At 40.7% G+C, this 24,337-nt stretch overlaps 1 protein-coding gene across 1 annotated transcript in view; it reads left to right on the top strand.

The window, feature by feature from the left end:
- The window catches only part of SYN2 (synapsin II), a 192,915-nt gene that overhangs the window by 63,301 nt on the left and 105,277 nt on the right, over nt 1-24,337 (top strand). The window contains exons 2-4 of the mRNA XM_069865687.1: nt 12,659-12,716; nt 14,937-15,028; nt 18,814-18,970. Coding sequence (XP_069721788.1) covers nt 12,659-12,716; nt 14,937-15,028; nt 18,814-18,970 — 307 coding nt within the window. The remainder of the gene's footprint in view (nt 1-12,658; nt 12,717-14,936; nt 15,029-18,813; nt 18,971-24,337) is intronic.

Here is a 24,337-nt window from a genome sequence, read left to right as displayed (position 1 = left end):
GAATTATAGTAACCCTGCAATGGGAAGATTTTCTGTACTGGGAGAAAGAAAACTTTGGGGAATTTAATCTAGCTATTACTCTTTTCAGTAAATAATTATGCTCTGGTTTTATTTATTTATTTAAAATTGTCACTCTCTCAAACTGTTCTAAAATATAAAAGCAAAAGTCAGTGGCGGCTTTTTGCCCATGTCTCTACTTTGTGAAGAGCTGAGCTGTAGCTCAGGTTGTGGTAAGTTCATTGGTTTTATTTTAATCTGAGCTACAACTGAGAAAATACTTCATCTGTTTCTTTTCCTCCAAGGTTTTGTAGTAGCAGTTACAATGCACAATAGGTAGCAGCAGTAAAGAGATGGAAAGGCAGGAGTCATCCTCCTCTGGTCCAGTGCGGAATAGGTGATGCTGGAGCAGGAGCTCCAATTCACATGTGGAAATTCTTTATCGCGTAAACACAGACGCGGTAGAACTGAGTCCTGGTTTGTTTGGCTTTCCTTTTCCAGCAAAACAATGAAAGTGGGCATCCTAGTGAATTTAAAGAAAGACCTGAAGACACACAGTAATGTAAAAAGATTAGATTTTTTGTTTTACCTAATCCTGATTGAACGGACTGAAATTGAAATGCATTTAGAAGAAATACCTATAATCTCAACAGTCTTTATTGTAAGTCTACAAAATTGTTTTTTGTTGCCCTTAAATCCTCATGAAGGAATCTGTCCTTGTTCAATATATAATGTTAGTGGATGTTATAATAGAGTATCAAAAAATGAGACCCACTGATAAGAAATGTTGATAGTATATACGATTCATCTGTGACTCAACAGTGCAAATTTCTTTTGCATTACCTGCTGGGCAATAGAGCAGTTATTGAGGATGGAGAAACTCGGACAACAGGAGCTTAAAATGAAGTTACTGAACATAATGCTCATCGGGTCTGTTGCCAGTTACTATAGGAAATAGATGTTGTTACAGAAAATACAGTTATAAAACCTACTAAGGATAAGAGTGAACCTCTGAAGAAGTGTGCGCAGTGTGCAAAGATACAATAATGGCTTCAAAAAGTAGTCAGAAATGTTTTGCTGATTTGCTTTAAAAAAAATAAATAGCCATGTCTGCAAATCCTGGTGAATTTTCTTTAGCTTTTGCTGTTAGGGGTTCCTTACTCATTTTGTTTTGTTCTGTTGGCTTTTGGGTTTTTGTTTTTTGGTTGGTGTTTTTTTTCCTTCCCCTAGCTCATAACTGAAAAAGAAGGATTTTTAGAAAATCTGGCAGTCTGCCACTGTGTGGGAGTTTGATACGAGAGTTGTCTCAGAGCAGTCGCTGATATAACGACAGACTAATTTGTGTTGAAGCAGTAGCAGACAAGAATGAGTGTAGCAGCCTTTCTTTCCTAAGCAAATTAAACTTGCAGGGTGGTTATCCTGGGGCTGAAAGGTTTTCAACACATCCTGCATTTTTTTTTCCCCAACAGGCTTTATTGTAGAATAATCAAGAAAACATTCTTACTCTGAATGCTGTTATTTGTTCATGTTCTGTTTACTCACCAAGATGATCATCCTTGCCCAGAGTCATAAATTCACTAGCAAAAATATTTACCAGTAACTAACTACAGATTGTGGATCTTGTGTAACGAGGGCTTGCACATGCTTGCTATTTTGGTCTCTGCCAAATGGCAGCATCTTCATGGGAAAAGCACTCCTGTCTTTTTCTCTGATGACTCCTGTCCAAGTGAAGTGGTACCATGGGCTGCAGTCTTGTGGTTGCCCAAGGATGCATTAGTGGAGATGCAGAGTGTAAGCTGCCACTTCCATTAGGGACTGGAGTGAGTGGGTGTAGCTTACGAAGTGATGAAGGGCTGGATTCCATGTGTCTCTTGGGCATCCTTGACTAACATGCTGCGCATCACCAACTCAATTTAAAGCAGTCTTTCCACGGTACAGCTCCTAGGAGGAAGATCTGCTCACAGCTCTGAGACTTTAGAATAGCCTTTGCTATTGTGTGCAAAAGAGAACAGAGCCTGTTCTCAGCCCTGTAAGTACTGGGGGAATTAATCCCATAGATGTTGATTAATCCTGCGTTGCTGTGCTTGAGTATATATAAAAAGCACCAGGTGTTTGCATCTTAATTGTTTCTTGTCTGTTACACTACCATTTTTTGGCAGTGAATGTCTTAATTATATTTGACAGCATTTAGTTTTGCTTGAAAAAAAAAACCAAAACAATAGCGTTCCTCAGGGATGGGGAAGAGGTCGGAGCAGGATTTTCCACATCCAGCGAACACCTCACGTGCAGCAGCCTGTGCTGCTGTAGGCAAACACTTGCAACAGTGTGGGGCTTGTTTGAGTCCAGCATGCTTTAAACACTAAAAACTGATGGCTTTTGCTCTACAAACAATGAGGAGGGTGTGAGCAATTGAGGGGTTTTTTATTACTGTAATGTGTAGTCTGACCAAATCATAGAATCATAGAATAACCAGGTTGGAAGAGACCCACCGGATCATCAAGTTGAACCATTACCATCAACCACTAAACCATGTCCCTCAGCGCCTCGTCCACCCGTCCCTTAAACACCTCCAGGGAAGGGGACTCAGCCACCTCCCTGGGCAGCCTCTGCCAGTGCCCAATGACCCTTTCTGGGAAAGATTTCTTCCAAATATCCAACCTGAACCTCACCTAGCAGAGCTTGAGGCCATTCCCTCTTGTCCTGTCCCCTGTCACTTGGGAGAAGAGGCCAGCTCCCTCCTCTCCACAACCTCCTTTCGGGTAGTTGTAGAGAGCAATGAGGTCTCCCCTCAGCCTCCTCTTCTCCAGGCTAAACACCCCCAGCTCTCTCAGCCGCTCCTCATAAGGCCTGTTCTCCAGCCCCTTCACCAGCTTTGTTGCTCTTCTCTGGACTCGCTCCAGAGCCTCAACATCCTTCTTGTGGTGAGGGGCCCAGACCTGAACCCAGGATTCGAGGAGCGGTCTCACCAGTGCCGAGTCCAGAGGGAGAAGAACCTCCCTGGACCTGCTGGTCACGCCCTTTCTGATACAAGCCATACAAAACGAATGTGTCATTCATGGCGATACTATTTTTTAATCCATCACCTAATTAGTGCACTATAAGCAAATAAAGTGTTTGCACAGCTGCCTACAGAAATCCAAACACTGCTTTCGTGGAAGTCATTGTTGTGTATCCTGGTCATTTCTTCTCTTTAATGGCTTCCCCTTTGTCACAGCATCCTCAGGACTTGTCGCGTGGTTTGTGTTACGGCTCCCAACAGACGTTTACATCACTTCTAGTTTTGCAGACTGCTCCTGCGTGAGAATTTTGAAAGCCCATATTCCCAAGGTTGGGCTCACCTGGGGAAGGGATGGGAATGCTTCCAGTCCCCTGTGTTAGCTGTGGTGCCAGCCTGCTGTAGAGAAAAACAGAATTCATTGCCTTCAGCAGTACCAGAAAATTCTGTTCTCTAATCCATAGTGGGAAGCTGAAAATGCTTAGGAACATAGTCTCTCAGTTATGTTGCTTTTGAGAGATTATTAAAATCAGTAAACCACGTGTGGCTATTTTAAGTACAGACAAATATATATGTGATTATACTTTTAAGTATAATACTAAAGCACAGGGTGGTTAGTTTAGTTTTATAACATGCTTGAGAGGCTTAATTATGAGCTGAAGAGACCATTCGTTTCAGTGAAAGTATTAGAGTATTGCTAAATTCTGTTCCTTGCTGTATTTTCCTAAGCACCCATGTGTGCGTAATTTGCAGGAGTCAGTAGCCAAGTGCAATATTTTCAGGTCTCTGCTACTGTAATATCTTGTTGGAAAAAATATCTAGTGGTGGTTTGTTAGGAAAACGGTACCAGTGTGTCTGAAAGTATGACCAGAAGAGGAGGACAGGGAGGTACCTGGAAAATCTGGTAAATCTGCTACTGCATTCCATGTGCTTCCCTGCAGAACATGGCATAAAATGTTGGTAGGTTAGTTTGTTTAAGAGAAAAAAAAAAGTTAAAAATACTAACGTATTTTCTGTTCTCTTGGTGTGCGTCTGTAGTGAGAATTATCAATGGAATGTGTTTCTCATGTCTTTATAGCCTGAGTATCTTGGAGCAATTGGTTTTTCATGGCAGCATTCTGGACATTCCTCCAAAGCTAGTGGGTAGGTAAAATGCCTGATTTTGAAGTTCATTCTCCCATAATAATGGACGGATTAATATTTTTGTTGTGCTGAGAGCAGTGCATGAAATCTCCTTTCCTCGGAGGGGAATTGCACTGGAGGTACCACCCAACGTTCTGATATGCTGACAGTCTTGGAGACAGAGGAGTCTGTCACAAAGCCAGTGGACCCCGAGTGTGGGTATGTGCATGCGTGTGTGCGAGGGAGAAAAAACACCCTTAACAATATTGATTAATTCAATTTAAAATCAAAAAGGAATATAGAAAGCATTAGCAATTGTTATTAATTTAATCCACGCTGGAGTCAGTGATGAATTTCCTTGTGGGTTTTTGCTAACACTGTGTTAAATCCATAGAGACTGTTTGTAATATTTCTGTTAAATTCATCTTCTGGTAGATCTAAACTGCTTATAAGCTAGGTTCATGCTACGTGTCATGCATAACATCCATCATTTACCCCAAGCATGCACCCAGCTTTCTGGTATTGAAGTATTTGCCCTGTTTCCAGCCTGCCCCTGCCTGCTGCCTGGCCCCAGCTGCCCTGGCAAAGAGGGGCTGACGCCAGGGTGGCTGCTGAAGGCTTGTAACGCTAGAAAGCTGGTCATGGATCTCTCTTCGTCTGCGATGGAAAACAATTTTTTAGCCAGTCTGACATACATTTCTTTCTACAGAAGAGGGCAGCAAACACCGTGCACTCGGAACTGCATCTGCGAAGATGCTAAAGCAAGGTTACTGAAGCAGAGCTGTTGAGACTAGGATTTTTAATTGATCTGCCAAGAGAACAGGGTGGCACATCTGTCTTAATCATAGACGTAAAAGCATAAGTTTCAGTTGTGTGAAATAACCCTGAAACATCAGAGACTGTTTTACACTGACTATTTGGGATATTGGTTCAAATAGGGCAGCTAATATTCCTATAACATGAAGCTGTGCTGGAATGGGAAGAGGCTCTGGATCTAGACAGTGGAATGTAGGGATCTGTGAATGAAAGAGCAAAGCAATTGCTGATCTGTGAAAAACCTCTTTATCTTTCACTCATTTAAATCTAGTTCACTATTGGTGGGACCACAGAAGTATTGCTGCAAGGGTGTGAAATGCTGTGGAGTCCCTTTGGGAAAGATACTTAGACTTGCTTACACCATCCCTGCCCATGGCAGGGGTTGGAACTGGATGATCCGGTCCCTTCCAACCCAAGCCATTCTATGATTCTACAATATGTATGCATATATCTATCCATCTATCTATCTATCTATCTATCCATCAATAGATAGATAAACACCTTACAGAATTCAGTATCAATAGAAAAATTAAAAGACAGATAAATTTTTGCTGAAGAGTTTATTGAGAACATGGATTCCATCTCAAAAATTCTTTCACTCCATGCTGGTTTTTTTGGCCTTTCAGATGTCAGAAATTATCTGATGTTAGTGTGAAGTCTTTTAGGCTCCCTTTATTTTCATTATACCAATAGGAAAAAAAGCAAATAAAAATGTCCCTAGATGCTATTTCTTGATGGTTGTTTTTTTCTTGTCATAAACTGGTAACCAGTGGCTGTGTTGAGTGACATCTTTGCCATTTATTTAAGGGAGTGCCTTACTTTTTGAACAGCTGCTCATTAACAGCTTGTGCTACTTTATCTTTGGTGTCAACAGAATGAAAAGTGGAAAAGAATGGACTTCTGAGTTGGTAGGGAGGCTTGGAAATGGCAAATTTACCTTTGTCACTTCATCCTGCAATATTATTGCCTTGGTTGTAGTGGATAAAACTGAGGAGCTTGCAGCAACTGGTGCAGAATATGCAATTTGAGTCTTAGAGCACTAAGAACCATTAAAACCTTCATCGACCAACCCTGTTTCGTAATCTGACTGGTGATGTTTTCCTGCATAAAAGTTGGGACTTCTTGTTCATCTCATCAGTACAAAATATTTTAGTGAACCTATCCATGGGAAAGCGTAGTTGTCGTTCCAGTGAGTCTAGCAGATTTGGGAAAGGTTAGAGTGTGTTGTGGCGGGTATGATGTCTCCTAGTGATGAGGGAATGAACGTTCAAAAATACTTTCATTTGTCATCTAATTTTAAATAACAAGCCCACAGAACTTACGTCGTGACTATAAATCTCGTACTGAAGTAATGGGCTAACAGCAAAAGTTGCATAATTGGGGGTGTGGGGTTTGGAGACGTTACTAGGAAGGCAGACAAGCATTTGGTCATGAAAGAGGCTTTTTTCACCTCGAGTGGGCAGAAAATTAGGTATTTACAGTAAAGCATGCTGTTCAAAGGACCCAGAAAATTGAAGCTCAAAGGAGAGATTTGAGAGTAGGAGACATTTTCTTCTTGATTAGATCTCTAGTGCAAACACTGTATTCAGACACAGAGCAGAGTGACAGATAGAAGGGCTCCTGGTTCGGACAACAAAGATGCTTCTTGCGCTGTGGAAGAATGAAATGGCTCTGTTTTGTTTAAATAATCAGCATAAAGGAGATGACATTCTGATATATGCCAAGGGGATAGGATAATTTGTTAAAAAAGAAAAGGCTAGCAATAAATTGGGAGAAAAAGCCTGGGCCTGAATCAGAGCTTCAGGTGCCACACAGAGATGTTCTGAAAAAAAGCCCCTGCCTGGCAAGAGGGGTGTGAGCACAGAAAGGGAGGAGGAATAACAACCGCTTAATAAGCTTGTGTTCTTTATTGCTAGAGTATTTATGATTTTTTTTTTCATATGTTTTTAGAACTGAATCTCTTCGGACAGCTGTGCTGCTGTCTGGGAAAATCCTCCACTGAAAAGGGTTTATTCTCTGGTTTTTCATGAGTTTAGGCATCACCAGTGAAGGTAAAAGTAGAGTGGGTCACATAAAATGCAAATACGATGCAGATCTGAGAATTATAGAATCATAGAATGGTTTGGGTTAGAAGGGTCCCTAAAGCCCATCCAGTTCCACTCCTGCCATGGAAGTCTGGTTGTACGCTGTCAGTAGTACACTGAAATCTTTACCTGCATACGGCATTGCCCGTTAACTGCCTATTTGAGACATGCGTTTGTATAATGTTTGTGTGATTTTATATATATATGTGTGTGTGTGTGTATGTATATGCATATGCACATTACCTTGCTTGAAGGAAATGCTCTGCTAGCAGTTTATAAACATTGGTAATCTGCAGGTTTGTGCTCTAGAGGGTGCTCCTGGTCTAAACGAGGAACAAACCTTTGCGCTGTTGTGCTAAGATGGCACTGTAATTATTTTTGAGCGTGCAGTCTTCATATTGCTAGGTTCAGTATTCAGTTCCCGGTTTGCTGTTCAGACAAGCCCAGTAATCAGTGTTGAAATGGAACTGATTCCTCTGCACATTACACTGTTTGTACAGAATGCAGAGTATGGATGCTGCACTGAGCTGGAAGCGCAGACTGAGAGTTGAAGGGGGTGCAGGGCTGGTAAAAGAGGAGCCTTGCACACAGGAACGATGGTTTGCAGGACGGGACCCCACGTATTTACTGCTTGCATGCTTTTGACTTTAATAAAGACTGTTGCTGATAAGCTCTGTTGCAGTGTTAAAGAATGCCAAGTGAAGCAGTATAAGCTTGTTGCAGGTTAGCAAATTATTTTCCCATTGATTTTGCTGCCACTCAAAATCAACCAGTTTTAATGCTTTGTTTATTCGTATGAAATGAAATCACATTACTGTCATGGCACAGTGAGATACTGCAGGCATGTACGTAGATGCTGTGTAGTTTAAGAGGGAATATTTTGGGTCTGGTTTTATGTATTTGAAATACTTCTAGTGATTACTGCTTCATCCGTGGTCTTTGCCAGAGTTCAGTAAGTAGTATGAGTTTGTACTGGGCTGCATCCGTGGCAAGTGTATAGTCTGTCATTGTTTGATTTTAAATGTGCAAGGTTTATATCCAGAAAACGAATTGTGAAACAAGTCATCTATAGGTGTTCCACATCTTCTGAACAGATTCTGACTGTAAGTCATCATGCTGAAAACTCCAGTAGGCAGCATTGGTATTCGTAGCTGTTTGTTTTCTCTACTTTTAGGCTTTGGAAAACATCATAGTGAGTTTCAGTTGAATACAGCTTAGTTAAATATGATGTTTCAATAAAAGCAGCATTATAAAACTTTAAGCTGTGTCCAGACATCTTCAGAATTTTCAAGAGACAATTTTGACGTTCATATGGAATTTCAGAACAAATTGGGAAAAGTGATAGGGTTTCTTTGTTGTACTTGTGATACAGCATATTTAATTTGGTATGGCTTTCTTTTCTTCTCTTCCCTCCATATAAGGCAAGAAATCAACACTGGGCAGCCAAATGGAACCTGACCTGGGGCATATTTTTTTCTTTTGACTCATAGAATCATAGAATAGTTTGGGTTAGAAAGGACCCTAAAGCGCATCCAGTTCCACCCCTGCCATGGGCAGGGACACCTCCCACGGGATCAGGCTGCCCAAGGCCCATCCAAGCTGGCCTTGAACCCCTCCAGGGATGGGGCAGCCACCACTGCGCTGGGCAACCTGGGCCAGGGCCTCACCACTCTCACTGTGAAGAAATTCCTCCCTGTGTCTAGTCTAAATCTGCCCCTCTCCACTTTATACCCATTGCCCCTCATCCTGTCACCACAAGCCTTTGTGAGCAGTCCGTCCCCAGCTTTCTTGTAGCTCATTCAAGTACTGGAAGGTCACTAGAAGGTCTCCTCCAAGCCTTTTCTTCTCCAGGCTTTACCCATGCTCCCAGCCAACCTCATGCTCTTCTCCAGTGCTTTACCTAGAGATCCTGCAAGCGTCACTTCCATCCTGCAGAGGTGCTCTGACAGTTCATACGCAGATGTTCCGAGCTCAGTACTAAGGGTGATAAGATGTAACAGGAATTTCAAGCTACGTTCAGTGGAATTCTGTACATCAGTAACACCAAAGAATTTTGTTCCACGTCTCCTCCCAGTGAAAAAATAAAACAAGAATTAAGCAAGCCTTTGATACGATTGCACATTTCTCATTGTAAAGAGCATGGCTGTGTTTGATATCTGCATTAACTAGCGTGAGACCTAGGTTCTGCTGCGCTCATGCTAAGAATTCCTTAGTTTGTTCTGAAATGGCTGAATCATCACTTTTTGTTTTAAGTTCTTTGTTTAGAAAAATCAAGATAAATTCTTGCAGTCATAGCTCAACATTTGGGGAATATTATTGAGTATTACAGGTTTTTATAAAAGTTATTGGTTAAAACTTCTTGGCAATTACATCTCATTAAATATTGAAATGTCAGATTTGTTTTCAAATCTCAGATTGCGTAACTTCAGTCCTTACTATTACTGTTTATTTTCAAAGCTGAAGTCATTTGTTGAAATGTGAATCGTGCCAGAGTTCGGTTGTGTAAAAGGTTGCATCGTCTAAATGATGTTTAAGATGAACGACTGAATTTAAGGGAATATATCTCATCATAACTAATGTTTTTGAGCCTATTCCAATACTTGAGATGCACTTAGTGCTAAAGAATTGATGAGCCTCTCCTTGGCTCTTTGTGGTTTTCTGTTTTCGTCTTCTCTCATATAGCAGTGATCAGTTGCTGATATTTGTTAGGCTAAGCGTTGCAGAGTTTTAACCTCCATCTTGTTCAAGTTACCGTTCAGTTTTGAAGAAGCCTGAGTATTACTCCAAGCTTATTTCCCAGCGTTCCAGAGGCAGCCTCACTATAACATTTACTGTGTTACATAGCTGACATAATTCTATTTACGTTAAATGTGTGTTATGTGATGTCCAGAAAATGCATTTACCTCACCTGTTTCTGCATCGGAAATAAAACCTCATGCTGTTCCCAGTAGAATTCAACAATACCATTACTGTTTGTTTCAAGGGGATCAGAGTTGGGGTTTGAAAATTTTTGAGGTGATAAATCTTAGATTTTCAAAGAGGCCTCTAAGCTGTCTATTGTAACAATTGGTTGCTTTGCTCCTGGGGCAGCTGTGGTGTTCTCTTCGAACATGAGACCTTCCTCTCTGCTCTGTGGCCTAGGTGGGCTTCTGCCAGGGTCACACAGTTGTCCTGCACGTGGTCCAGCTGATGTCTTAACATAAATCATAGAATCATAGAATAACCAGGTTGGAAGAGACCCACCGGATCATCAAGTCCAGCCATTCCTATCAATCACTAAACCATGTCCCTTAGCACCTCATCCACCCATCCCTTAAACACCTCCAGGGAAGGTGACTCAACCACCTCCCTGGGCAGCCTCTGCCAGTGCCCAGTGACCCTTTCTATGAAAAATTTTTTCCATATGTCCAGCCTAAACCTCCCCTGGTGGAGCTTGAGGCCATTCCCTCTTGTACTGTCCCCTGTCACCTGGCAGAAGAGGCCAGCACCCTCCTCTCCACAACCTCCTTTCAGGTAGTTGTAGAGAGCAATGAGGTCTCCCCTCAGCCTCCTCTTCTCCAGGCTAAACACCCCCAGCTCTCTCAGCCGCTCCTCATAAGGCCTGTTCTCCAGCCCCTTCACCAGCTTCATTGCTCTTCTCTGGACTCGCTCCAGAGCCTCAACATCCTTCTTTTGGTGAGGGGCCCAGAACTGAACCCAGGATTCAAGGAGTGGTCTCACCAGTGCCGAGTACAGAGGGAGAATAACCTCCCTGGACCTGCTGGTCACACCGTTTCTGATCCAAGCCAAGATGCCATTGGCCTTCTTGGCCACCTGGGCCACTGCTGGCTCATGTTCAGTCGCTGTCAACCAACACCCCCAGGTCCGTCTCCTCCAGGCAGCTTTCTAGACAGACTTCTCCTACTCTGTCTAAACAGCATTATGAAACATAAGCTGTGTCCAAACATCTTCAGAGTTTTCAAGGGACGATTTTCATGTTCATGTACAATTTCAGAACAAATCTGGAAAGTAAAATAAGTGATGCATAGTATTTCTTTGTTCGGCACGTGATACAGCATGTGGAACATCTAATTTTGAGGTTGGCAAAAATATTTGATAGCATTATCCTGAGTGTGCAGCTTTTACAAAAATAGATTTCAAACTTCATATTTCCCATTTATGCATTATGAGAAAATTGCACAAGGCACTTACGCAAATGCTTTTGATTATTTTCTTATGAGTTGTATATTTGTACGGAATTAACTGTTGGGCAGTATTTTACTGTTCATTTCAGTATAAGCACTTTCTTTCCTTTCTACCCTGTTATCCGTAATACCCAAGATGTCCTTAAGAAATATGTTGCTAAAGGTGCAGTGTTTTCGGTTGATTATTATGAAGTTTGGTTCTTCCACTACTGAGACCAATAGTGAAACTCTTCTGGCCCTCAGCGGGAAAGGGGTTTTCCCAAAGCAATAATGAATCAGTTTGATGTGTAGTATATACATTGCTCTCACTGATGAGGTCAGTTTTGTTTAATGTAGTTGCGTTTTTCCAGATGTTAGAAATCATAGAATAGTTTAGGTTGGAAGGGACCTTAAAGCCCATCCAGTTCCCACCCCCTGCCACAGGCAGGGACACCTCCCACGGGATCAGGCTGCCCAAGCCCCATCCAACCTGGCCTTGAACACCTCCAGGGATGGGGCAGCCACAGCTTCCCTGGGCAACCTGGGCCAGGGCCTCACCACCCTCATCGTGAAGAAATTCCTCCTTGTGTCTAGTCTAAATCTGTCCCTCTCTGGTTTATACCCATTGACCCTCATCCTGTCACTACAGGCAATGGGTATAAATGGACAATGTTACCTTTTGACACTTGAGAAGATGCTCTGTGATGTTCTGGTTTTTGATTGTGCAACAGGTTTTTGCTTGCATATAATGAAAGCGTGAAAGGTACTCTGAGCTTTGGCTTGAGCACAGATGGTGTGGAGAGAGACCAATACCATACCCCTTTTCCAGCTCAGGAGCGTTAGAGTAATTTCCTTTTATTGGGGTGTTTTGGATTCCCATTACTCCAGAGCACGTATGTGCTGCCCAAGGTGTACGACAGACGGATCCCTAGTGGAGTGTGTGCTTGCTAGGCCTGGGAGACTGGATCATTGTATTCAGTTCTGCTGTATCACAGTAATCCTGTGCATGATAATTACCCATAAACTCTCCTTCGCATTAATTCCATTGTCTCTAGTTATCGTTTAGAAAAAGCAAGCCTAATTAGTAAATCTGGCATTTGTAAATGAGCTGGCAGCAGTCTCCAGTACCTCTGATACTTCCTTTAACAACAAGATGAAGTTTTTAGGCAGATTTTTTTCAGTAAACTTGTTTTTCTAAATAAACCAAGTGGACAAAGGTTAATATGAGCAGGTGTCTGGATGTTACTCGCATTGAAATGACTTTCCACTGGCGCTGTTGATTTTAATGAGGGCAGGATTGCATCTTTTTACTGGTAATCGGCTGATGCGAGTAACTAGTTGTGAAATGTATATTTCAGTTTAATATACCCTGTAATGCTGATAATCACATTTTGTATGCTTTTTATTATACAGGAAGCTTTATGTAGCTACTGATTAGAGATAGGTATATCCTTGATTTTTTTCTCTCTCTTTTCCTGCAGGGCCAAGGCTTTTCGTGGAAAAAAGGTCCATGGAGAATATGACATAAAGGTTGAACAGGTAACTAAATGGCTTAATCTGAATGCTATTTTTATAGCTGTGTATTTATACTTATATGTGCATGTATGTATAGATAGACAGATGCGTAGTCCTTTGTACTTCAAAACTACCTCACACGTAAAGCAGAACACTCAAAGATTTGCGTTCCATTCTGATGAGGCTCTTTTTAGAAGATTCTGACCATAAGTTGCACAGCGTTGGAAACAAGTCATATTCAAAAGTTGTTGCTTAGAGGCTATAAATTTCCCAGCCATTCCATGAATTGCATGTTGCCTTCATATCACTAATTCCTTCCCTTAAGAATATCCACATGCTCTGGTTGCAGTGCTTGCTCATGGGGTTTTTAAAAAGCACTGAATGAATATGGAGATCTAATTCAGGGTGCCTGAGAATGGTTGCTGTTTTATTTGAGCTAGATAGCTGAAGCGAGGGAAGGAAATAAGTCTTTTCACTGCTTTTCAGTCTCGAATCCTATGAACAGATACTTTTGTAAGAAGCTTCAGTACTTAAACGGAATTGTTTTTTTCACTGGAATCTCAAAGAGTGAGGGGAAATTATCATTAGCTGTGTGGATTCAGCTTATCTACATTCACTGTGATGGTACAGCGTCAAGCTCTGCTCCATTCTTTACACCATTGAATATCTGCCCATGTTCTTGGCTTGGAAACATGAAAAGCTTTGCCAGGGATCTTCAAGAGTTTTGAGGGAGAGACAGGGAAAAGGAGGCAAGCTGTTTTGTCTCCAGACACCGTTCACACCTACCTCAGGCCATGCAGTTGACATCACACACACTGTCTCTTTAATATTTGCAAAAAACTTGTGCAGTCTCTTGTAGGTCCAGAATCACCTGTAATCAGTAAGAGACAGGTTTGTGAACTCCACTGATCACTTGGTAACACGTCAACACTGTGACAATCCTATACCAACAGAGTTTCTAACAACTGCTTTAGCATTTTCTTGCTGGCACCAGAGAGCACTGGTTTATTTTTATACCACTTACAGCAGCCCATCTATAACATACAGTCTCTTCTATCACGTATGAAACTTTCAAACAGCAAAATCTGTATTGTGAACCCTTGCAATTGTTTCATCTGATTTAGTGATTGGAGAGCTCGGTGTAAATAGATTTTAAATGATTCTTTAGTGCTGTCAGCACTTCTACAACTGTTTCAGTCTCTTCCCATTTGCACTGTTTGTAACAGTGATCCTAAACCTGCCCCTTGTGTTTAGAACCTTGTGACACTGATCCAGGAGAAGATATAAGCGTATGGGATTTGATGAGGAGACATCAGTGCTTGAAATCAGGCACACACTTAAGATATGGATTTGGAACGGGGGTCGGAGTAGTCAACACTTGCCTTAACTGAGTACCGAATTCTGAAAGCCTTATGTGGATTTTACTTAGGAAGACTTTCAGTGATTCCATTTTTCAAGAGGAGACTAATGAGAATTCTGACACTCTGTTCTGTATGAGTGTCCGGGCTAGCAAAGACACTTTTATTTGCCCACTAGAAGACAGTTGGCTGCATTTCAATTATTCTGCTGTGTAATGTTATTGTAAAGTGCCTTGAGAGTTTAAGCTGATGAAAGGCTGTGGATAAATGAAAAACATCCTGTCCTTTCCTTTCAAATAACTGTAGGTTCAGAGTATGGAAGTGTTTCCTTTTAAATTCCACATTTCCAGTGTGAGAAGACACTTTGAAAAGGTTATTTATGTGTGAATTTTGTGAGTAAACAGTTTATTAACTCCAGATCTTTTAAAAAGAAGAGTAAATGCACATAAAGGAAATAAAAATGGATAAAGTACATAAAGAGGCACTAAGTACTACAAGAAAACATACTCTTTATTACAGTTATTTTAAAATTGCTTTTGTACTATTTCCTTCAAAACATTATGTAAATGTTTGTTGAGTCTTCATTAATTTCTTTGATAACCTCATGCAAAGCAAAAAATTTCTACACTTCTATGCAGACGTGAATGAGGAGATGCACTTGCTGCTGCCTCACAGTCCTTTTTCCTAAAGTTTTTTACTGTCTGCTTTGTTTGTGTTAGAATTTATCCAAATGTGATATGTCATACCTGGCAAATACTGTTGGCAAATACTAGTGCTTATCATATTCCAAATGTATATTGTCAGCAGTTCGGACACTAATACTTAAGAAATTTAGGAAAATAAAGGTAAAATAAACCAGAGACTAATGCGAGTCTTCTTTTCATAGGCAGAGTTCTCAGAAATCAACTTGATAGCCCATGCTGATGGCAATTATGCAGTAGATATCCAAATATTTCGAAATGGCACTAAAGTTGTCAGGTAAGAGAAACTAAATAGAATAACAGCAAAAAGCAATAAATGGCAATGTATGCATGGAAAAGGTACTGAATTTTTTTTTTTTTTAATATTTGTGCGATAGGGATTTTTACTATGATGCACCTTAGTCATTGGCATGAAGGGTAGGATGTGAAGGGTCTGATCAGAGCAGCAATCCTGTTTGTGACAGGAGGGACATCTCTCAGCATTTTGATCACGTGGAATGTGATTTGATTAACATGGGAATGAAGTCTGGTACAAAGAATACATGACTGGGAGTTAGGGTTGTTGATTTGGTTAAGGAATATTGATAGGTCTATTTCATAGTATAGTGATAGGACAGGGGAGTGGTTTTAAACTGAAAGAAGGCAGATTTAGATTAGATCTTAGGAAGGATTTGTTACTGTGAGGGTGGGGGGGTCCTGGCCCAGGTTGCCCAGAGCAGTGGTGGCTGCCCCATCCCTGGAGGTGTCCAAGGCCAGGCTGGATGGGACTTTGAACAACTGATCCTGTGGGAGGTGTCCCTGCCCATGGCAGGGGTTGGACTCAATGGGCTTTGAGGTCCCTTCCAACCCAAACTATTCTATGATTCTATGTCTTCACTTCAGAAATGAAGGCAATTTTGGCAATTTTGTACATGCCAGACCTTTCCAGATGAGCAATAATTGTATCCAGTGTGGAATATTTTCTTTTGAAATGGACCAAGTCATAGCACTTCTCTCAGGATAGTTATTGGAATATCAGTGCCTTTGGAAAGAGTTCAGTTTAATAGCCTGAGACTTCCCAGTGGGCCGTTCTGTCCAAAAAGGTTTATTCCAATTGAAGGCAGGGTAATTTTACCACTTTTTTCAGTGAGGCCATCAACAGCCCTGTAAATGTAAGGGGAGAAAACAGGGGTACATCTGTGCAAAGTAAAAGCTTATGTAAAAGCGAGCAAAATTATTTCAGCCAGTGTTGTATTTTATCTACTATGTGGGGATTACTGCTATTTTGGCCAGCACAGTTATGTTAAGTGTAGTGTTTGGTTGGCTGAACGATTGCATTCAGAAAGGTCGATCAAGCCAATAACGGGGATCTGGTAGCTTACTGCTTATATTTCTCTCTAGGCAAGAGGAGGAGTTCAGGGAGCTGGACAGCCCAAAGCATGTCTTGTATCATTATGATTTGCATAACATCTGTCCAAGTAAAAGACTTCAAAATTTCTACTAATTCATGTAAAAAAAAGTAGGGAAAACATATTGATAATAAGCCTCCTTTAAGCTTTAGAATTCACAACTGTTTAATCTCTTCGATGTTCTAAAAATACTGCAGCTTAATACAACAGCCACTTTTGCCAAATCCACCAGATTGTTCCCTTAGAGTAAGAGATTTGATTTTTTTTTTTCTTTAGTTTTTTTTCCGAGCGATAGAAGGTTTGGAGCCAGGAAATCTTGATCACTGCTCCTTAGCGGCTTTTCTGTAGAGATTTTTCCAAACAGAACAAAGATTGTGGCCAAGTTAACATCAAAACAGGTCAATATTTAATGTAAGTTGGGAACCTCCGTCCATGAGGATGTATGTATGCAGTGTAAGAGAAAACTTGGTAAAACTGCTGCTTATGTTAAGAAACAGAGAGATCTTATTGTGCTATCAGAGAACTCTGATAATGAGGTGGCAATTTCTTTTATAACATTGCAGTTTTATGGCTGTTTACTTAACCAAGTTGTGCCTGTGTTCTGGTGTGACAAGGATGTGCAGATGTGATGGGAGAACAGTTCTCTGTTTCTATGATGGTTTATCTGGAGACAGAGGATATTTTTGAAAAACAGAAGTGGGCTATATCTGGAGAGGAGTGCTAGTCCTTATGTTGCTTTAAGCCTAATAGGGTTGTGAAGTTTATTGCCAGAAGTTTGGAATGGGCTTCTTGTTACACTGTGGAATGCAGAGATAGCCATGGGTATTACTTCACCTTGTATCATAGATAGAATATAGGGCAAAATATTAATTAATAAAACCATAGAAGTGTCAGCGACAAAATTTTGCCGCCTTAGTTTAGGAGGAAAACCCTGGGTCACAAGCAGCTGTGACCGATTTTTTGTGAATGAAGATCAAAGCATGAAGAGTGATACCTCATGTTACATAATGCCAAGGCTTTGCATTTTACACATGCGTGAGCCAGGGTTAAAATTTTTCTCCTGATCTCCTTTTGTGTGCACAGCCGTTCCATCCGGTGGCAATTACAGAACTAGAACAACTATGTCGGTGTATCATATCCCTCTGAGGAGTGTGTGCAAAGCAAAATATCTAATGTATTTTTTTAAAGAATGTTCCCCAGTTGTTCCATTAAATCAGTACTTTAAAGGACACTTTCAGTCCTTTGCTTTTGTTTAAAACCACAGGGCTGAGCTTGAGGTGATGTGTAATGCCCTTAGCGCTGGTTTAAATGACAGCAAAGGGTCAGTTCTTTCACTGTGGGGTCTGCAATTTTGACTATAGCACCATTAGTCCTCTAAATATTACACTTGTGCTGTACCAGTTAGATTGAATTCCCTTATTTCAAACACTTGGCACACCACCGTGGAGCCAAGATCACGAATTCTCAGAACTGTGCTACAAATACTTGTTTGAAACTTGTTAAAGGCAAATGTTTCTTCACAAGTTTTGGTCATCGCTCTACAGTGCCATTTTAATGGTGCTTGACAGCAAATGTTTATAATGTTGCTTTTGCCAAATCATACATTACATTTGAAAGCCAAGTTAAGAATCCAGCTGCATTCAGGCTGAACCTCAAAACTGCTTAGGCAACTTTAACATTAATTTTAGTTGGGGTTTTTTGCTGTTTTGTTTTACTAGAGTGACATTTCTGAATAATTTTGTAATCTTCAGGCTTTTTCACTCCAGTGTACAGCTTGTGTTTATTGAAGGCATGTGAAGAATTACACTGATTTACAATGCTAATTTAATTTACCCTGCAGTCATACCTCTTTCAGGAGGTTGATAGCTTCAAGCTCTTAGAGTTTTTTCTGCCTGCAAGTTTGGATACAGAAGAGAATCCTTCAACAGAGTGAATAGCCTCTGTACGCTGGCTCTGTCCTGTTGTGCTGTCTTCTGTTTTCCATAAACATGTTCAGGAACTAAAAATCAGGATTTGAGTAAGGTGAAGATGGCGTCAGACCGTTCTTAAAGGTGCATGGCAATAGGACAAAAAGCTGTGGAGATTGCAAGAGAGGAAATCCTGATTAGATACAAGAGAGAAGGAGAGAAATTGAGTGTAGTTGTGCTGTTAGGAATTCATTTTGATAAATGTCTTGATTAAATGTTGGATTGTGGTTATCTCTAATTATGGTGCGATTCCTTTTGCAAGCAAGGATGTTGTTTCACCTCTTACTGCCTTTAAAACTGTCTGACAATAGGTGTGAAAAAAGTCCTTCCCAAGAAGCTTAAATTTCTGGTAGATACATTTCCCTGCTTTGTTTTGGATTGCCATTGCTCGGGAACTGTTGTACATAAATGAAGAATGTGCTCAGAGGCGCGGTTTACCTGAAAAGCCACGGTATTTCTCTCCTCCTGATGGAGTCACGTTACTGACTGGGTGCCGATGGTTTCTAAACAGTGGTTGAGAAATGGTACAGTACAGATTTTCAGAAGGCCACAATAATTCTTGCTGCCTTGTAGCATTTGCTTTGTTTTGAGTGTTCTTTTAGTACTTCTATATCCATCAGCTGGATATTTTTCCATTTAACATCTTGCTGCTGAAGGAAAAAACAATCTGATCGTTGACTCTTGGCAATGTATCTCTTTCTTGCTAGGTCATTCAGGCCTGATTTTGTCCTTGTCCGACAACATTCATTCAGTATGGCAGAAAACGAAGATTTCCGTAACTTGATCATCGGATTGCAGTATGCAGGCATCCCCAGCGTCAACTCCCTGGACTCCATCTATAACTTCTGTGACAAACCATGGGTGGTAAGTGCCAAACCTTAAAGTTCTTCTGATGCAAAACCAGTTAGTGACTTCCTTTTGTTATTTGTTCACTTCCCTTTCGTGAATATGGAGAATCCAACTGCAAAGTTTCATGGCAGAGCAGCGAAGCAACAGTGAAAGGAATAAAAAGTAAACGAAAGTATTTATATCATTTTTCCAAAGAGCCAGTGTAGGCAGCGTGGAGACAGAGACAAAAATATTTGTAATACAAGTAATGAAATAAGTGAGGAAACTAAGGGAAAGCCTGTCCACTGCTAACGTGCTTCCTCAAGAGAGGAAAGCGTATTTATTCACAGATTGTGTGGGAAAAGCGAGCTGAGAATATTTTTCATATTTGTGGTTTTGAACATAATTTAAACAGACTTCTAGTCAGAATTTTCCTCATGCCTGTGAAATTTTTGGGGCTATGCTTTAGTGAGGGAATCTGAAGCTATTAGTTTCCTCATTTGAAAGCTCTTTTCATAGTCTTGTGCACATGGGGTAGGAGTGAACCTTTCCAGTAACACCCAGAGTAATGGGGTGCACTAAGAATCACTGATCTTTGCCAGTTCTTGTGTAGGAGGCAGCTGAGTTTTCATTATGTGCTTTGTAGTGATGGAGGTAGAATTTGGTGATCTTTGCAGTTCGTAGAGAATTAAACCTTGGCAGCAGCAAGTTAAAATGTGGTGCTGTAAAAGCTGATTATCAAACTATTCCTATAACATACATATTCAGTTACTTAAGAGCTGATGAACCCTTAAAGAATGCTGCTTGTTGGAAATAGCCAAAGCTTCGTAATTTTTTCCTCTGTCGGTTGTCAGTATTTATCACACTGAAAGAAAGTTTTGCTGTAATACTTCTTATTGCCTTGAAGAGGACTACTTTTTTCCTACTTACTATGAAAATCCCTCAAAAAAAATTGTCAGCAGATTTTAACAGATACCCCTTGCAGCTAAGTTTATTATACTTTTATGTTGCAGTAAACTACACTGGGGAATAAATAATTCATAGAGCATTTATAACTTCTCAAAATACATACTGTACTTTGCTGAATCCATTATTTTGATACATTTTCTGTGATGTGTGGCATTTCTTAATGCTTTGATTCATTGTATGCAATAAAGCATGGGCAGCGAAGCAATAACAGTAGCATTTATATGCAATAACAATGCATTCAAGAGTAAATGAATAATTCCTCCTTGTAATATTCTTCTGGTGGCATTAGAATCATGGTTGTTCTTCCACCAAACCACTAAAGATATCTCGATGTTACAAGAGGTCTCATTGCACGCAAATCTTCTGTGCTGGTTTTTCACTTATAATAACTGGGAGCAACTGGGAGTTTCAGGAATATTTATTACAATAACAGGAAGACCTGGCAAAAGCAAATATAAGGCTATGTGTGTAAAGGAATTAAGCCATGTGCCATGTCTGGGTTTGTACTATACAGTACACCTCATGAAGTACTATGCCTATAAGGTCTTATTTGAATTTAGAGTTAAAACAAGTTAAAAATAGCCTTCAGTTATGTTAGAGCTTCTTTAAGGTCCTCTGCATTGCTGTATCTGTATCTTTTTGCAAAAATTTGGCTGAAAAGTCTCAGCCTAGATAGGAATGAAATGGAACATTTTTTGTTTGAACATAGAGAAGAATGACATCTATTTCCCTTTGAGAATTTCTGCCTTGCCATTTCTACATCTAACAGCCAAAAAGTGGTTTGTTTGAAATACTCAAATTTTGCCCAGCCTTAGCAAGAGTCCATTTCACGTCTCTTGGGTATTTCCTCTCAGAAATAGCTATTCTAGAGGAATTTTAAAATGTCAGACAGGTCATATGCTGTCAAAGTGGCTTCTTTGACATTTTAATTATCTTCTGTTGTTCCCTGAACTTGGTTTCATTAAGAGGCACAAGAGAGCGGGACTTCAGTAGCTGTCCCCTGCTGCAGGTCCATGGGTAGCAAGGCCAAAGTGGCAAAGTTCATGTGCTGTGAACATGATCATGCTCTGCTCCACCAGTGGCCTCAGTTCTGTTATAGATGCCTGTGACCATAAGCTAAGGCTGCAAATCACAGAATCACAGAATCATTAGGTTGGAAAAGACCCACGGGATCATCGAGTCCAACCATTCCTATTAATCACTAAATATGAGGTTGGTTCCCATTCTGAATACGTGGCGGCACTGGAATTCAGTTGGCTCCTAGTTAGAAGTGCAGGTTTCTAATTTGAGCAGAAGATAGTTTCTGTACAAATTCAAGGGGGGCTGTTTGGGCATTTAACTGAGAAAAGTCTGACTTTTGGCCTTTGTGATAGTGGGAGATGTGGACCCAACCATGTTCATCCCAGAAGGTAATGAAATCTTCATCAGATTTAAGAAGGGTGAACACTTTTTTTTTTTTGATAGGAATGGTTGGACTCAATGATCCAGTGGGTCTCTTCCAACTCCAACCTGGTTATTCTGTGATTCTATGATACTACAAGAAGTCATGCAAACCTCTTTCAAACCCATGTCCAGAATAAATACTCAGGGTAATAATCCATGGATGCTTTGATTCTGCAAATTTCATGAATGTTCAAACGATGGAACAGAATCCAGGGACTGTGGGTTTTGCTTTGATTATCTTATAGTTTGTTCAGTCACACCCAACTCCTACGTGCCACCCTGCCTGATGAAACACTTGCTGCAGACTGTGGGCTGGTTTGGACTCCCTTAGGGTGACTCCTCAAGCTGTTGCTGCATGCGCTAGCATTAAACACTAAAACCACTGATGCCCGTGCCGCACTCCTAGATGCACTTCAAGCCAGTGGCTGAAGCAGTGTTCTCCACTGTTTAAATGACACTTATTTAAGCTGAACTGATACAAATTTAGTTAAGCAATAACTAGAAAAAAATTAGCAGAATTATTCTGTAAGTTCCTTGATCAGAAACCAGTTCAATGTCTGCAGCACCGGTTAAAGGTATTGCAAAATCATAGAGTTCAGGTTAGAAAAGACCTTCAAGGTCATCGAGTCCAACTGTAAACCTCATGCAACCAACTCCACCACTAAGCCACGTCCCCAGGCACCCCATCTACCCATCTTTTAAATCCCTCCAGGAGTGGTGACTCCACCACTACCCTTGGAGACCCTTTCCAATGCAACCCTTTTAGTGACGTCATTTTTCCCAATATCCAATCTAACCCTCCCCTGGCACAATTTGAGGCCATTTCCTCTTGTTTTATCACTTGCTCCTTTGGAGCAGAGCCCAGCACCCACCTCACCACAACCTCCTTTCCAGGAGCTGCAGAGAATGATGAGGTCTCCCCTCCGCCTCCTCTTCTCCAGGCTGAACAGCCGCACTATGGCATCACTTGCCAGTCTGATCTCTTATATACAGAACTTCAGGGTTTGGTGAAACTGAAATAGTATGTTTTCAATTAAAGGACATTTTCTTACTTAAATTTCTGTCTTTTTCATCATGGCTTAAATACTGGAACACAACCAGATTTCCAGTTACATTTTATAATATTTGTATGCTTAACTTTAATAGAAAAGTAGCTTCTACTTCATGCACATATGTGTAAGTACGTCTCTCTGTTAGAAGGAATCTCAGAAAGCACATTCAGCAGTGACCACGTCAGTTTTGCAAGTAAGCAGGCTTGTGCTTCGACTCACCATCTACCCGTCCTTCCCCTTTCTTCATAGCACGTACAGGATGCCTTTCTGCACAATTCCTTTGCTAACGCAGATGACCTGATGCTTCTGTGAAATAAAAATTGCAAGTTAAAAGCCTTATGAGGATTAGAATGGGCGCTCTAGATAAAACCACAAGTCATGATCTTTATTAATTGATGAGAAATAGATGACTTTCCTGCAAGTAATTTGAGTGGCAGAAGTGAGCAGCAGAAACAAATGGGATGTCCAGTGGGATAGACTTTTAAGGGATGAGAAGTTATTGAATTAACCAAGGGCAATTCGTCTTATTTACATTGATGTAAAACCAGGAGTAGTATAGGATTGCTAGGAGGGAAAGTCAGGAAAGCTAGACTGGTTATAAATGGGCTGTGGAATAAAATGAGAGTTAGAATCTAACATAGAAGATTTTTGTTTTCTAGATTACTGTACTTCCAAGTACCATGTCTTTGCTTTCTTTAGAACATACAGCTCCAGACACACAGCATCTCTTTGCAGTCCCGAGGGCAGACTCACACCCTGTGTTAGAAACTGAAGCACCCGCCCTCAGCTTGTCAGCAGAACTCTTCTCGCATGGCGTCTGCAGGCGTGCGTGGGTTTCTCTGCCTTTGACAAGAGACAGCAGATTCGTGTATGATCTGAGGTTTATTATTGAAGATGAGATATGGTGGGAGGGTTGCCAGGAACACGCTAAAACCATTTGTGAAAACAAGTCTTGAAGCTTCTGTTTTGCAGTGTCAAGACATACGTAGTTCCTTCAAATGCGTGTCAAAAGTTCGAACCCTTGGAAAATTTAGGTTGCTAGCAGGCATGGCAAAGAAAATACTGCAATAAATGTCTGTGGTGAGGTGTCTGCGTACTGAAATATGTAAATTATTCGGGCTTACTACAGTATTGCTGTTATTTCACTTCTGTGATAATACTCACCCTGCCTCGTGAAAATTCATGATCCTGGCTGGTGAGATGGATTTCACTGAAACACCAGTAAGAATGTCAGAAAGCTACTGACCTGGGGAACAGCCTGGGTTTTATACCTACAGACAAAGTTCTTCAGTGCTGAGTGCATGCAGGGCTATGGAGGAACCCTTTTAAGGTTCACACCCTCTTACCACATTGGAGTGTTTCATTGCATTGTTGGATTCGTGATCCATCTGATAATTTTACTCATGTCTAATGGTGCACAGAACCTGTTGTAAGGCATTAATGGAAGTTTTATAATATTAAAAAGAGAAAAAAAAAGCATAGCTACTTACCCGAAGTTATGATTTGATTTTATTTAAAATAACAGTCTAGATACTTTATTATATCTGTTTTCCTTTAGAAAATGGCATTCAATAAATAAGTGCGACATCCCTTAACTGAGGCATATGAGATTGTAATCTTTCTGATAGCACACGATGTAGGGAAGCAAAGTAAGTATTGCGGAGGCCAGAAATAACTGGAAAATGAGTTGAGAATGACAGCGCTTGCAGTAATGGGTAGAATCTCATGCTTATGATTGAGGACCACAATTTTCCAGTTTATGAAGTTGAATTTTTTAAAAAAATTATCTGTCTTGCATGCGTCCTTTTGCATCCTGTTAAGAATTATGTTACATTTACATGCTTAAGTGCTGACATGAATTGAACCCTGCTCTCAATTTCAGCTTCAGCTGCAAATACCGGTGGTAGGGATGCAGTCTCGGAACACCACTGAGCGTTAG

This window comes from Phaenicophaeus curvirostris, chromosome 11 (genome assembly GCF_032191515.1).
Source record: "Phaenicophaeus curvirostris isolate KB17595 chromosome 11, BPBGC_Pcur_1.0, whole genome shotgun sequence".
Classification (NCBI taxonomy): Eukaryota; Metazoa; Chordata; class Aves; order Cuculiformes; family Cuculidae; genus Phaenicophaeus; species Phaenicophaeus curvirostris.
This window is presented reverse-complemented; position numbering and strand designations above follow the sequence as displayed.